The sequence below is a fragment of the Trematomus bernacchii genome, unplaced genomic scaffold (genome assembly GCF_902827165.1).
Source record: "Trematomus bernacchii unplaced genomic scaffold, fTreBer1.1, whole genome shotgun sequence".
Taxonomy (NCBI): Eukaryota; Metazoa; Chordata; class Actinopteri; order Perciformes; family Nototheniidae; genus Trematomus; species Trematomus bernacchii.
In genome coordinates, this window is record NW_022987851.1 from 4,090,121 (window position 1) to 4,106,010 (window position 15,890).

The window sequence follows — 15,890 nt, forward strand, 5'->3', positions numbered from 1 at the left end:
CGAAGTAACGCGTGTCGGGGCAATGTTAGTAACTGTAGTGTGATTACTGAATTATAAAAGTAACGCGTTACACTACTCCGTTACCGACAAAAGTAATATTATTACAGTAACGTGTTACACCCAACTCTGATGATATGTCAATAAACCTTAGAAAATCATGAAATCTTGAAAGGGATGTGCAAAATAGCCATTATATACAGTTTTTAATTAACTATTAGTAGAGAATAACGAGTAATGAATATACTTTATAGAGATCTGCAGATAAAGGTAGGACACGTTCGATTCCTGTTTTGAATAGTGTGCCATCGATGGGTTTCATTCCATTTCAAACTGCTGTTGGTATAAACTTCGCGCAACATCCAATCACAGAGCTTGAAGACTAATCACGGGGTTTGTCAAGCAAAGCACATGGTGTAGTCCCAAACGATAGCTGAGGATTCTGGGTAGTGTAGTGTCTTCTGCAATCCTAAACTCCGAAAAAATATTTGTTTCTCCGAATCGAAGGGGAAAATTACAAAAGCATTGTACACAATTTAAACCAATCAATGTTGTGTAATTAACAAGGATAATCTGGTGTTTTTGAGTTGATGAGTAGTGCAGATATCACTGTAAAATCAATCGACAGTAAGGAGAATACTTACTTCCGGGTGTAAAATCCTCCGTTATCCAATGGGAATGGACGCTCACATTGCCTTTGAGACTGTGTTGAAATTACACCCTCGCCTACTGATTTTAATTTAACCATATATCGAGCCTGATCGTCGATTTCAAATGTGTGCTCTAAAATGATATTTATAAATGACTATTATCATTATTATAAGCAAGACAATACATGGCAAAGATATGTAGAAAATAACCGTATTTAAGATACGTTCAAAACAAACGTAATGTGGGAGAAAATACGTTTCTAGCTAAACGTAATTGAGAATGCAGTTTAGTTCTGTGGGAATGTAATTTTTAGGAGACAGGGTTGCACAATCGGGCAGCTAATATATTAGCTGCCCGATTGCTCAACCACCAACACTATGTTTTGTTAAATGATGGCCTTGAAATGATTGCCAGATTGCCATTAAACTGACACTGACATTAACTTTAAGGCACAATTACATCAGAGTTATTATCAACTTTGCTAAAGTTGGCGAGATAGCCAGGATAAAGTTCATAGCGACCGTCATATCACAGCTTGTAACCATAAACACACCTCAACAATTGAGCCGTTTCAGTTTGTTGTGAACAAAAAACCATTTCCATACTTCAACACAATTGTAGGTAAAGTTGGTGGACATACAGTTTCAACTTGATAGCATTAGCTAGCAACTTAGCTGAGGTCGGCGCTGTATTTGCAGCTCAACTTCCATAACAGCTCGGAGCTTGAATCCCTATTAGTAGCTACATTGTTTGTTTCAAGCATTACAAATCCAAAAGTAACTTTACAGGTTGTGACCCTGAGTCGCAAGATTGGCCTAACAAAGTCTTTCATCCGACCGTGAACTGTGCGTGGTTCAGGAAGCAATCCTAAGGAATACTCTACTGGTAGAAATGAATTTCAGCCACTTGTATTTAACTCCTGTTATTTTGGTTGTCCACACAAAGGTCCCTTCAAACCGTACACATAGCAGCTAACAGCGTCTTTTCGACATGGTGTTGCAGGTATACAAACTGACCTTCCACCTAGGTCCAACAACAAAAAGCCTCCGCTCGGGTCAAGCTCTGCCGTGGCTCATTTGGAGCACTAACCAATGCGTGAGTGGTAAATCGTGATGTCATTATGTGATGGCAAAAAACAAAGGAGTCAAATCGAGGCAATTCTGGCACATAAACGTTGGTATTTTGGCCTTGGAAGACCATTTACATGTGTACACGTGTATTTCTATCATTCCACTACAATTACGCGAATACTAGGAGTTTGTAGAATTAAGATAAAAGGGATCAGGGTCTGGGATTGTTGTGCTTGTTGTCCTTCAAGAAATAAAATGTGGATGAATGTATATAACGAGGTTGTACTTCTTGATGGGGTAAATCCTGACTAATCGTATATTAAAAGCAAAGGCAATCTCGAGATTCAGGTTCACTCTTTATGAATAGTGTTCTCCTTGTGTCTCTCTTTTCCAGATTTCTCAACACTATAACATCCCAACTCCTACTGACGCAACAACCCTCAGTGTCAATGTAAGACCAGAGTTTGACTGCACCAGCAAAAACACCAAACTCACTCTGAATCTTCAGTCCCGGTAAGTTATCAACAAGCAGATTCACGGGAAAGAAGAACACTGACATTTCTGAGAAACAATGCTCTGCATTTTCCAGCATGAATTATGTAACTGCTGGAGGATGGACATGGGAGAAATGAATGGCACTTTCCTTACAGATTTAGTGGAAAGGAGAACAGCACAAACATGGTGATACTGGATATCAAAGCACTCTCTGGATTTGTCCCAGACCAAGAATCTTTGAAGAGGGTGAGTTATTTCAGTAACTTTCACCTTTAGCTCGAAGTTTAAAAAATCTTCATCTGTTGTTGAGCCACCCGGCTGATTACCATCTCCTCACAGCTCAGAGGAGCCCTGCTGGTGGATCGCGTTGAACAAAAGGAGGATCATGTTCTGGTGTACATACGGGAGGTGAGAAAAATTGATATCCTCAGCGAGCAGCAACAGATGATGCCCTTCACATTTGTTATTCATGGTTTTGTTTATTTTTATCCCAACAGTTACCAAAAGACATACCTATCAACCACAGCTTGGATCTCAGACAGGAGATCCCAGTGCAGAACATGAAGCCAGCCGTGGTCAAGATCTATGACTACTATCAGCCAAGTAAATCCTTACGAACCCCTAACAGAGACTACAGCCCACACTGATACACTCTGCTCCAACCTGAACATTCTCAGAATAGTAATGTTTTAAAATGATTTTGTGCTTGGATAGATTGTTGTCTCCTTATCTTCTGCTTCTTTTTCCTTCATTCCTCTCAGGTGACCAGGCTGAGACAGAATACACACACCCTTGTGTTTCAGGTAACAATCTGTGCTTACATACAGCAGAACTCAAATCTATCTTATAGAAATCATATTATGGACATATATTATTTTCAAAAAATTACAGAAGGCTAACATTTTATCTCTACTCTAACACAGATTTATACATGCGGTAATTGTGTAACCTTAAACCAAATCAAGCAAAACAACTATTGCAGACTGTAAGATTTCACAGTGACTGACTTTCTTTTTTTAATTTCTTTTTGCAGCTTGAAGAGTGAAGTCTGATCCTCGGGCCTTCAAGGATTCCAGTACGATAAACAAATATTTGTTTTTATCAAAGATACAGTTTATGTACCTTCACACCAGTTTACTTTGTTAATTAGCTTAGTTTTCTGCAGCAATGTCTAACAGCTGTTAAACTACAGCACATATCTGAAAAACAACAATGTAATATGCTTGTCTTAACCTGAAACTGGTCTTCCACTGTTTTCTCCTTCTGCTTTACATGTATCGTATCACAGTGTACAATTTGTGCAGGTCAGCTTGGTGTGGAAATTTCAAATATGTAAAAAAATATATTTTATGGTCTTTTGTATGCAATCCCTGGAGGAAGTTTTGGATAACATAACTATGCCGATGAAAGGGTGACTAATGAGCATGACTGTTTAATACAAATAAAAACAAACTGAATGCTAAAAGTGTAACTCAATTTGTTCTAGAAAGCAAAATAGTATTTTGTTATTGATGGAAGCAATGTGTTATTGTCTTTGACAATAACATTAACACATGGCTTCCATTTTCGTTTCTTGATCGCCCTCTCACGGGAGAACACTTCACTGTCCGGCTTCATTGTAGGATTTCTGCCATGTCTCTACCACTTTAGTTTGACCATCTCTGTTATTAACCTGTTCCACCCTGAGCCTGTTTTTCAGGTCTTAGGCTCGAAAATGACATTCCCAGAACAAATGACCATACAGTATCTTCCCTTCTAAAAGGGTTAAATTAATAATCTTTGTTCTCAAAGTAATGATAAACCTGTGAGTTGGATGTAGAAAAGTCAGAATCAATATAGATGTTTTTTATTTTAAAGAAAATTCAGATTGAACATAGTAAAAAACTGTAAATTATAGTGTCCGTCCAAACATTCTTTTTTAGTAGACTAAAAGCTTTAGGAATCCAAAGTATAACATATAATAAGTACCCTGTATCAAGATTGATGCAAAACAAGTTAAATTTGACCTTTTTAGAGAGATTTATCAAAGAAACCCACTTCTGGGGTCATTTGGGTGGATTTTCCATATCTCTGGCCCCCCTTGGTCGATTTTGATGAATGAAATCTCTTTATAACCGCTAGAGCCAATGGAATCGAGGGGAAGTTCTATACACACCAACACATTAACAAATAAGGAGTGAGAGTGACGCGTGACCAAAACCGGAAGCTGCATACACTCTGTTGGCTACCATTAGCAGCTAACTTTTTTGCTCCGATTTTTACATAAAAATGGAATTATGGATTATAAATAATTTTTTCAAAGGCACAGATACATTATTAACCTATGGATCAACCGATTCAGCCGCGTTTTTTCTCGTTTTAATGCCATTGAGCACGTCTTTTGATCAGATTGACAGCTACGGTGAGACGATCTCCCGTAAAAGCTCCGTAAAGGTTTGTGTTGTGATGTCTGTGTTTGCTTCCCCTGTCGCGAGTTCGGATCGCTCAGTGATGATACAATACCTATATAATCTGTGGAGTCTCAGCTTTAATCGTATATATTGTATGTGCAGTTTCGATAAGTAATAAGGGTATCTTTATCTTGAGTTCTGTGCTAAAGTGTGTTAGTGTAGTGATCACTGATTCATACACTGGGGTTACATAATTCAATCCAGGAACTACAGGTTGGGGGTATTGTTTCACACGGACACATATCTTGACGGTACCTCCGGGGTACCTACTGTAGCCTCGTCTCAATACCCCTCCTCGACTCCTCCTTTCCCTCACTCGCGTCCCTTCCTTGCGTCTTAGCTCCGCCTCCGTAAGATGCGAGCGAGAGACACGAGGAGGTGACGCGAGGACAGAGGAGTCCTCAGGTATTAATTGGGATGTCCTCGTTCACTCAAACGTCACTCTTAAACGACGTCTGTTAATGATGACATGTGCACAGCTGTATCCCCTCTCATCGGGCTTAACTGAATAACCCCTTAGAACCGGCCCATTTGTTGTTAAATGTATTTAAATTATTAATCTTTCTCTTGTTAGTCAAGGAATTCAATGTATGATGGTTGGTCCTGCTTTTGTGTTCCGTTTTGGTGTAAAATGTACATTTCAATAAAATTATAATTATAATATTGTGAAAGCCTTTACTCTGAACATGTGTGTCCTGTAGATCCCCACATTCACCACAAACCCACATTCAGCACTGTGCATTTTAAATAATTTAACTACTCAATATTTTAACACAAAACAAAACAAATAATTGTTATTTATCAAGATCTAGCCATTTATGAAATAGCTTTCTTAATAGCTATGTTTTAGTGACGTTCAAGATCATTAAACATGACTTAAATTGTTAGTATAACCTTAAGAAATGAATTGCACATAATAATTCCCACGGAGCTGTGAGCACTTATACATTTATGTGACGCTTTTCCACTCATCTTCCAGTTCTCCGTTTTCCTGTGTTGAAATCGACCAGCTGTGAAGGTGGGGGCGGGGCTTTTATACGCGAGTAGTGAAAACACTTCTGCGTAGTCTGCTCTCGTGTATCCTCCCTTTCGTCTCCTCCCGCACCCCTCCTCCCTCACCCCTCCTCGACTCCTCCGTGTGCATTTCAGCTATTGGGACGTCCTTCAACATGGCGTGTCTTGATCGATTTCCGGGTCAAGTCCCGGAGGAGGGGAAGAGAGGAGTCGAGGAGGGGTATTGAGACGAGCCTTGTGTGTGTGTCTCTTGCACTTTCTCTTCTCTTCTGCGGCTTCGACCCGACAGCATGTCGATTTCTGCTCCCCAATAAAGTGAGATTTGCACCTCCGATGCACCGCCTCCGTCTCTCTTCTCTCTGCACTACATTGGTGACCCTGACATAAGTCTCGCGAAGGATCCGAGACTGAATCGAACACGGCAAAAAGCGCAGCTTTTCTCGGAATGCCGGAGATTCTTGGAGACGTCCGTTGCTGCCTCGTGCGCACGGACTGAGGCTCGGTGCGGCCCAGCGGGTTGGCGGAGGACGACGCTCGCCATTTCCGCGGCTTTTCGGCTCTGGGGGACTGCAGGCCTTCCATGGAGCTGGTACACGACCGTGCCGGGTTTATTCGGGGCATGCAGCTGCGTGTCCGGCCAGCGACTACCGGCCGTCGAGACCGGCTAGCCTCGACTGCTAACGACAGCTAGCCACGACAGCTAACGGCTAGCTGCTACCAACGGCTGGCGACGACTGCTACCAACGGCTGACGGTGACTAGCAGCTACCAGCGGCTATCGACATCCGACTGTTTTTTTTTTGTTTTTGTTTTTTGTGGTGCCGGAGAGGAGGTTCGATCACGTCTGGTCGGCCTCGTGTGGATCCTCTCGCTATTTCGCCCACCTGTTTTTGATCGTGGACGGGACGACCCTTTGAGCTTTTTCTGGTGCCTGAGAGGAGGTTCGACCATGTCTGGTCGGCCTCGTGTGGACCCTCTGGCTGTTTCACCACCTCGACGGCGGTTTCGGACGTCACACACTCCTGCTTCGGCCCGTGGGTGACGCGCTTCTGGACCCCGTCTCGCCTCTTCCCTCGCCTCGGCGGTTTCGAACGTCACCCGTGCCTTCATCGGCCCGCGGGTGGCGCGCTTCGGGACCCTGCCTGGCCTCTCCTCTGACCGCGGCTCACGGTTCGCCTCGACGGTGCCCCGTCTGGCCTCTCCCCTGTCCACGTCTCCCTCCTCCCGGGGACACGGCTCCTTCCTCCCGAGGACTTCGTGCCCGCCGCCGCTGTGCCTTCGCCTGCGGCCGGGCAGCGCTCCTCCCTGCTGGGGACCTCCGGGTGTTTCACGCCTGTCCCCACGACGCGACCCTGCTTTCTGCGGCCCGCCCCCCACCCTCCGGTGGGGATGCCCTCGCCCTCGTTGGGGCCCATACCCTCTCCTGCGGCCCCCTGACGACGGCCCGTTCCGGCCCGCCCTCCACCCTCCGGTGGGGGATGCCCTCGCCCTCGTTGGGGCCCCTACCCTCTCCTGCGGCCCCCTGACGACGGCCCGTTCCGGCCCGCCCTCCACCCTCCGGTGGGGATAACCTCGCCCTCGTTGGGGCCCCTACCCTCTTCTGCGGCCCCCTGACGACGGCTCGCCCCCGCCCTCCGGTGGGGATGCCCTCGCCCTCGTTGGGGCCCCTACCCTCTCCTGCGGCCCCCTTCCGATGGCCCGTTCCATGGCCCGGCCCTCGCCGGCGGCCCCGCCCTCCTCGGCCCCTGTGGTGCTTCCTCCCGGACGCGAGGATTGTGTCCATGGTTGAATTCTGGGGGGGCTTGTGTAGTGATCACTGATTCATACACTGGGGTTACATAATTCAATCCAGGAACTACAGGTTGGGGGTATTGTTTCGCACGGACACATATCTTGACGGTACCTCCGGGGTACCTACTGTGTGTGTGTCTCTTGCACTTTCTCTTCTCTTCTGCGGCTTCGACCCGACAGCATGTCGATTTCTGCTCCCCAATAAAGTGAGATTTGCACCTCCGATGCACCGCCTCCGTCTCTCTTCTCTCGGCACTACATTAGCATATTTTCGCTTAGTGCTAATTCAGAGGCTTGGTATTACCCTTGTGTTTTGTTTCGGTAAAAATGGTTCATATCTTCAGTTAGCTGAGATTCTTCCCGTTAATCTGGTGCTACACATTAATAGTTTCATAAATGTTAAGAAGCCCTGAGACATAGTCTCGAAAAAAAATGGTGGGGGGGGGTCCACTGGGGGGACCGTCGTCCTTAAGAGGTTATGTTATGGAATACTAAATAAATATGTAATTAGATACCACCGTTACTGCGCTCAAAAGAATGATAAGAATACGAATAATGCGTATAGAACTGGTTTCATTAATTTTGTATTTAAGGTAATTAGTTAGAAGCCCTATTTTATCAGTATGTCTGCACAGCAGTTACAATGGTCAAACTACATTAAGACAGAATTGTCCCCATTTTTTATTTAATCCTGTCAAACTGAGAGGCTCTGATAACGTCAGCTCAAGTGAGGTAAAGGACTCTCTCAGTGTTTAGATATACTTAAGTCTAAATTATATCAGTGGGTCTCAAACGGTTTGGTCACCATTTATGTAAACACATATTTCCATTTGAAATGGGAGTGATTAGTAAAATATGCATGAAATTAAAAAAAAAGTGAACTAGGTGAAATAAGGCAAGATAAACTATAAAGACTTGTTGAGAGCTAAAACTAGTCTTTACTGTTGCGTCACACAGGAGCAGGGGGGAGAGGAGGGAGACAGGAGAGGCAGATTCATGAGCCCAGACACACTCACAACTAGAAATGAACCAAAGATAATTAAAATAAACAAGTTTCAATGTTTGGTTATTGGATATGGTATGTTATTTGTTGTATTCCTACGATTTTATGATTATTGAAAAGTACACAGTTCTGTTTCATATGGATGTTTCCATAGATTTAGTCTCTTTATTTTGCCTCAAAGTGCACCAGATTGATACATTTAACTCCAACAAACAAAAACAAAAATCTTCCTGAGGGAGTGTTACGAACCCACTAGGGATGAGTAAGATAACATACACCAGATGGATTTGGTAAATGTTATAATAGGGTTTAATGAGCAACAACAAAGGGTGCACAACAATATGAGGTCAAAATAAGCCTAAGCCAAACAAAGAAGCCAAAAACAGGTAACAGGAGGACTCTTGAAAATGAGCCTAATTAAGACACCTGAGATCTCTTCCAATTAGCCATATTGGAAGGAGGCTGCAGGAAAACGCAGCTAACAACATAAACTAAACACACGCTACTCTAAACACATTAAATCAATACGCTACTAAGCACACGTATAAACACACTAAACACACAATACTAAACACGGATTACAAATCAAACACAGTCTATAGCTCAAGATTGAAGTGTCCACGACACAGGAGCAAAATGTGTGAGGCGTCTGATCGCAGCAGAGCCTCCTGAGTGATAATTGTCCCCAGGCTTTGTAGTAATCTCCGGAAGGTGTGCTCTGGGATTGCACGGGGATTGGAGAGCGTCGGGCCCGGCGTGCTCCAATCAGCGTCTTCGGAGGAGGACCAGGAGATGACAGCCAACGACATTGGGGCAACCACACAGCTCATTTACATATTACACACAGCTGCAAACAATCTCAGACAGGTTAACGAGCAGACAGAAACAGCAGCCGTAACAGGGAGCATGCCCCCGGACCCCCCTAGAGGATTTGAGTTCCACCCCCACTAAAAACATGTTCACATGGATAGGTTACCAAATACAATTGCACACTTTTTTATATAGTAACCTATGTTTCTATTTGGGGAGTATAATTGAACTATAGGGCTATCACTATGGGCCGCAACGCTGTACATATTGACGATACATCCAGCAAAACGCCCCCAAAATAACTGGTGTATAATTCCCTGCCTGACTTATTGTCCCAGTCCGGCCCTGGCCAGAGGGTTAGGTCAAAGTTGAGATAGTTATCATGTGAGGAGAATTTACAGAAAAAAACTGAATTGCTTTGCATTTATTTTTAAATAACTGTCAAGAAAGGGGGCATACATTTGGGTAAAGTGAGGAATTTTGGAGATGCACTGAGGTATTTTTAAGTCTTTACAAACACAAAAGAGTAGGTTCTCATACTTTATCATTACCATCATACCGTATATAAAACTGAAAAAATGTCTTGTCCTTACACGTTAAATCCCGTTAAATTACCTCATTGCAGCTCCAGCTCCTAAGTTTAATTCACAAGATGCAACCTTTCTACTTGAAAAACATTGCAGATCATGTAAAGGCACATTAAAACCATAGGAAATTGTTGTAAATAAGAAACAATGACATCAATTCAACAATTAGTTAAGTTTTATTTTTGTCCCATTTTAACAGCAAGTAAATTCCTTTTGTGTTGTAACTTATGAACAGTATTTTGTGTCATCAGTTCACAAATGTTTACTTACCGGCAAATGGTCCACTTTGACCCTGGTAATCAGTTGGAAAGCTGTTTGCATGACAAAACCAAACAGCCCACGCTGGGTAAAGGGCAATGTTGCAGAACTCAACTACTGTAGCAATTTAGGACCAGTTGATTTTTGGAAATAGTAAATTACAGCCATAGTGTCCTCGCATCATCCTGGATGCCTAAAGTGTGCCCAATATCCTCAAATGGCATATGAAGTGAAACAATAGGAACATCTTTAAAATATAACCTAATAGCTTTATAATGCTAAGATATTTGTAAGGCTTATAATGTTCTGGTTATCTGAATGAAGCAGTGTATGCATTTAGAGTCCAAATTATAAATGGTTGAAATAACTTGTTTTAGAATAACATGTTGTTCTAGTTTGAACATTGCCAGATTTAAGTGTTGAAATTGCAGAGGGACTTACACACTATGCAGAACAACATGAAGTCAAGAAATGATTGACTTATAGGATGTGTGGAAATCAAATAAAGGGGTTACATGATATGTGTGTATGTGTGTGTTTGTGTGCGTGTGTGTGTGCGTGTCGTGTGTGTGTGTGTGTGTGTGTGTGTGTGTGTGTGTGTGTGTGTGTGTGTGTGGGAGGGGAGCTGTGTGTGTGTGTGTGTGTGTGTGTGTGTGTGTGTGTGTGTGTGTGTGTGTGTGTGTGTGTGTGTGTGTGTGTGTGTGTAGGTGGGCAATTTAACTATTTAACAGATGCTGACTCAGGATCATTGCAGTCAGTCATGGGTCGTCCAGGGATTCAGATGTGGGGGCGGACACTGTGTGTCTTCTTGAGCTGGATGTGTGTGGGTCCAGCAGTGGCAGGACCGTAAGTACTGTCTGATTTGAAAATGAGTGTTGGTTAAAGACTTTCGCTTCATAAGTCTAGAAAGCTTATCCATTTCAGCATCAGTGAGATATCCACTGTGTGTGTGTGTGTGTGTGTGTGTGTGTGTGTGTGTGTGTGTGTGTGTGTGTGTGTGTGTGTGTGTGTGTGTGTGTGTATGTTTATGTGGCTGTAGGCAGTACATGGTAGCCATTCCTGCAGTTCTTGAAGCTGGAGCTGAGACCAAATTCTGTGCGAGTCTCCTGCAGCCCAACGAGACTCTGGTGATGACCGTCACTCTGATGTCGGCACAGACGAATACAACCCTCATCCAGCAGACGTCCAGTGAAGACTTTCATATCTGCACTCAGTTCAAGGTCAGCTCTCCAGCAACATTTAAGTAGGAACATCTAAATATGCTTTCATCACACATCCAGCAACACACACACGCACACACACACACACACACACACACACACACACACACACACACACACACACACACACACACACACACACAGACACACACACACACACACACACACACACACACACACACACACACACACACACACACACACACACACACACACACACACACACACACACACACACACACACACACACACACACACACACACACAGAGATTGTAAATGCAACTGCAACTCCTTGTGGATAAAGATCAAGGGAAAAGTTAAGGCTCACTTTGTGTCTTTGTAATATTTTCTGTCACAGACTCCTTCAGTGGAGAATGAAGTGGTGCAGAAGTTCCAGGTGGAAGTACGAGGTGACACATTTTACTCAAAAGAAGTCAGGAAAGTCATGATCAGAAGCTATCAACCAATGACGTTTATCCAAACAGATAAACCAATCTACCTCCCTGGACAAACAGGTAACGTAGAGCGGGAGATCTATGATATTTAACACTGATAGTACCTGGGTTCCCTTTAAAAGCAAATGCATGCAGTACAGAGTCAGATTTACAAATATTATAATATTTTTACCTTAATCTAAATATTCTGTTATTTTCAAAAGCTTTTTTCGTCTGATGCTTCGATTAATTTTAAACAGACCGTTCAACAAAAGGATACATTACATGTCACTAGTTAGATGCTTTTATCCAAAGCGACTTACATACTGTGGACAATCCCCACAGGAGCAATTTGGCGTGAAGTGTCTTGCCCAGGGACACAACGACATGCTGACTGCAGTGGGGTTTGAACCTGTGACCCCCTGTTCCGAACACCAACGCACAACCCGCTGCGCCACACACCTTCGATATCCACGAAACGTAGTTTAATTTAAATATTGGATTGCTCTCTCTTTAGTACGATCCCATTTTCAATAAAATGGTGGTCTTACCTTTACTTGAAGATGAAGTCCATGCGCCTATCCTTCTGGACAAAAATCTCTATTACTTTTTTGTAAAAGTCCTCCTTATCTTCTTGTAGTTTCAAAGGTCTAGCTTGTTGTTTGCATCTACTGTCTCTGCGTAGAATAACAGTAGCAACAAGAACCTGTGGGCTCACATACGCCCCTTCAGTGCGGCAGAGTGACAATATGTCCCACAGTGACACACAAACATTACATACATCAGGGTTGCCAACTCTCACGCATCTGGCGTGTGACACACGCTTTCACTCTCAATCTCACGCTCTCACACTGCCCAAACTATTCTCACGCCAAAAACAAGATGAACCGGTGATCGTTTTTGGTTGGTTATTTACAATGTTGAGTTGACAGCTGCTCAAGCTGTCGATCCGCTCCCTCCCCGCCCCCACCACTCTTAACAACGTTATCAGACAGCAGAGCAGTGGGAGCCGGTTGGTCAATCCCCGACCCGTATTGCGCATGCTTTTCCAGCTCCGGCTCGGAGCTGGAGCTGGAAAAGCGCCGGTTTTTCCTGTTCACACCGCAGCGGCGCCGCGTCATAGCTCCGGAATGCGGTTCACTTCCAGCTCCAAAAAATTGTCGGTCTCGAGGCAAGAGCTTCGGAGCTATAACGCGGCGTCGCTTACGTCTCTCTTACGTCGAGGCGTGCAGGAAACTAAACCCACCTCCCCTGAACATGGGTCGACTGAAGAGTCTCGTCATGCCTGCCTACAAGCAGTAGCGCTGAGCAAAGTGACTAGAAGGCAACCACACACTTATAAAAAAAAAAAAAACTTTATAAAGTCAGGCAACACTAACCAGGCTTCGTGTGATTCTGTTTATTTGTATCTTACTTTGACCATCCGTTCGCTGTTATTGATCATTGTGGAGAGCAGGCAGACGTTTTGTTTTTTATTATAGCAGCTATCGGATGGAATCAATACATGGGCTGCACAGGTTGTCATGTCCGACTAACACAAGTAGAATCATAATGAAAAATACGCCGGTAAAATGTGCCTGTAGAAAACGGCTTAGCAAGTAGTCAGTTTAGCTTCGGTTGCTCTGCTAACATCACCCATGTTATACCAGAGAAACTTTCATAACAGCGTTGTGATGCCAAACAGCGTCAATTCAGACTGACACACATTCACTTAAGGGGAACTGGGGATATGTATCAGCTGCTTGTGTGACAGTCAGACAGTGAATACTTTAGAGCCGTGTGAGCTAACCCGGAGCTAACGGGAGAATAAACTCCCGTGGAAGAGCAGCCAGCACTGCAGCGGTCGGTAAATGCCGCTGAAACACATTAATAAACAATGAACCACGGCACTCTGGAGAAAAGTATAAGGTTGGAGAAGTCGTTATTTAATTTAATCTGGCTTCGTATGATTAAAAGCAACACGATCATCGACCCGACGCAGTCCCTCCCCTTGTTGTTGTTGTGAGCTCCGTTGGGGAGAAAATCAGCGATGTAAACGGTGACGTCATGACGCAGCAGCGGCAGCTGGGCGGTGTGAACAGAGCGGGAGCTGAAAAGGGAAAGCGGAGCTGAACCAGAAAACTCTAGCTAGGAGCTAGAAAGGGAAAAGCGCTGGTGTGAAAGACGCAATAGTGACATCATTATGTTTAGAAGTAAGAAAAAGGAGTACAATGGAGGCGTTTCAGGCAGAGGAGTGTGTGGAAGAAAAAACTCCCTCTGGAGGGAACTTTGGGATTTTAGACTTTGCACAGCATTTTCATGCAAAAGAAAAACCTGTTACATAATATAGGAGTATACAAAACATAATATGACCTTTTAGTACTGTTGAAGGAGAGCTGTAAACGCTTCTTGTAATCTTTCTGCTTTTTATCAGTGAAATTCAGAGTCATCTCACTGGATACCAAGATGAGACCTGCCAATCAGATGGTGAGTGTTTGAACAGTCCCTCCTAATGTCATTCCCAAATTAAAAAAATAGTGATTATGTTTAATAATGGTTCGGGTTTCAATTTCTGCCCCATTTTGAAACGTTTGTAGCACGTATATCCTTTAATAAGACATGACAGTGGAACTAATGTTGAGATACAATTGAACTGTTTATCACTTTTTCCAAAAACTATAAATCAGAATGACATACTCTGAGCAACAGTATACATGTCTGTCACACATATTGAACATAAAAACTAAAGTCTGAGTTACAATGACGTGGTATTCTCCATCCTCCAGAGACCCACCCATTCATTTTTGTCCTCTGTGGAGCACATTGGGTTTTGGTCCATTACTTTGAGGTTAAACATGCCACAGCATCCAATTGTACTCCACAGAGGACATCCTGGGCTTTTCAAACATATGACATATGTGGGGGTGTGGCTTTGAAAAAGATAATTTCATTGTATTTCAAATGTAAATATGACGCTCTTTGTAGGACAACAAAACAAAACTTACCTTCTTATCGATTTGTCCACTTCGATCAACTTTGTTTCCTCCGGCTTCAATTTCCATCACTCTCGTTCGTTCTCTCTATGTCTGGTCAGACATCAATCTGTTCCACGTGACGTGCCCCCTAGAGGCCTGGAGCACTGTGTGTTTTGGGGTTTGTATGTGTTTTTGACTTTGCATATCGTTTTTGTATTTGCAGCGTTTTTCTGTTGCGTTTATTTTCGGGGTTTGTGAGTTGTATTTAGTTTGCATCATTTCTGTAAATGCAGCGTTTTTTTGTTGTATTTGTTTTCAGGGTTTGTTTGTTTTTCATTTCATTATTTGCAGCTGTTTCCTGCTTATGTATGCGTTTTTGGCCGTTGTTCCGCGTTTGCACCTGCCGGCCACCGTATTAAAAACAATACACAACAGCTGGTCCCTTAACAATTCTTTTTTCTTTTGCAGTATAATATCATCGAAATTGAGGTAAGACTACAATGATGTACATAACAAATACATGAAATAATATAAACATTTTAAACTATTATTATATTACACTGAAGATAACCTTTTTGGTTAAGTTGGATCAGAATACCTTAAAGTAATTCAGCATTTCCTTCTTATTTGTCCCTTATCCTCAAAATATCACGAAAATCTTGCATGACAAAAAAATGAGCTATTTCTGTACTGGCTTTTAATGGATTTAATTTGAAGTAGATTTTTTCTTTTATTTGCTCTGCACCCTACATCCTACTTTCGTCAAGTTCTTTTAATCTACTTTATTTATAAATATAGGATGCTAACAGGAACAAGATTGGACAGTGGCTGAATGAAACATCCGATAGTATATTGCAGCTTTCTTATGCCTTGAACTCCGAGGCTCGTGAAGGATCCTACAAAGTTAGTGTGTCAACCGGGTCTAATAAAGTATATCACAGCTTCAAAGTGGAGAAATATGGTAAGGTATTGTTTTAAGCCATCCATTACAATACATTAATAATATTAATAATGAGGCAAGAATGCTAATTATCCTATTTTGTCCCCAGTTTTGCCTAAATTTGATGTTAAAATAACTGCATCTGACAAAGTAAGTATTGATCAGGAAGAAATCAAAGCTGAAGTTTGTGCAACGTAAGTTAAAGCTCTTTGCTAA

General features: G+C 42.9%; 2 protein-coding genes across 2 annotated transcripts in view; both read left to right on the forward strand.

Annotated features, from left to right (window-relative positions):
- Positions 1 to 3,678, forward strand: part of LOC117468909 (alpha-2-macroglobulin-like) — a 57,815-nt gene extending 54,137 nt beyond the window's left edge. The window contains exons 31-36 of the mRNA XM_034113281.1: positions 2,113 to 2,231; positions 2,369 to 2,459; positions 2,553 to 2,621; positions 2,711 to 2,816; positions 2,975 to 3,016; positions 3,247 to 3,678. Coding sequence (XP_033969172.1) covers positions 2,113 to 2,231; positions 2,369 to 2,459; positions 2,553 to 2,621; positions 2,711 to 2,816; positions 2,975 to 3,016; positions 3,247 to 3,251 — 432 coding nt within the window. The 3' untranslated portion in view covers positions 3,252 to 3,678. The remainder of the gene's footprint in view (positions 1 to 2,112; positions 2,232 to 2,368; positions 2,460 to 2,552; positions 2,622 to 2,710; positions 2,817 to 2,974; positions 3,017 to 3,246) is intronic.
- A 7,203-nt stretch (positions 3,679 to 10,881) lies between these two features.
- LOC117468973 (alpha-2-macroglobulin-like) overlaps positions 10,882 to 15,890 on the forward strand; it is a 46,363-nt gene continuing 41,354 nt past the window's right edge. Inside the window, exons 1-7 of the mRNA XM_034113362.1 lie at positions 10,882 to 10,971; positions 11,165 to 11,345; positions 11,705 to 11,861; positions 14,194 to 14,246; positions 15,203 to 15,223; positions 15,533 to 15,695; positions 15,784 to 15,868. Coding sequence (XP_033969253.1) covers positions 10,886 to 10,971; positions 11,165 to 11,345; positions 11,705 to 11,861; positions 14,194 to 14,246; positions 15,203 to 15,223; positions 15,533 to 15,695; positions 15,784 to 15,868 — 746 coding nt within the window. The 5' untranslated portion in view covers positions 10,882 to 10,885. The remainder of the gene's footprint in view (positions 10,972 to 11,164; positions 11,346 to 11,704; positions 11,862 to 14,193; positions 14,247 to 15,202; positions 15,224 to 15,532; positions 15,696 to 15,783; positions 15,869 to 15,890) is intronic.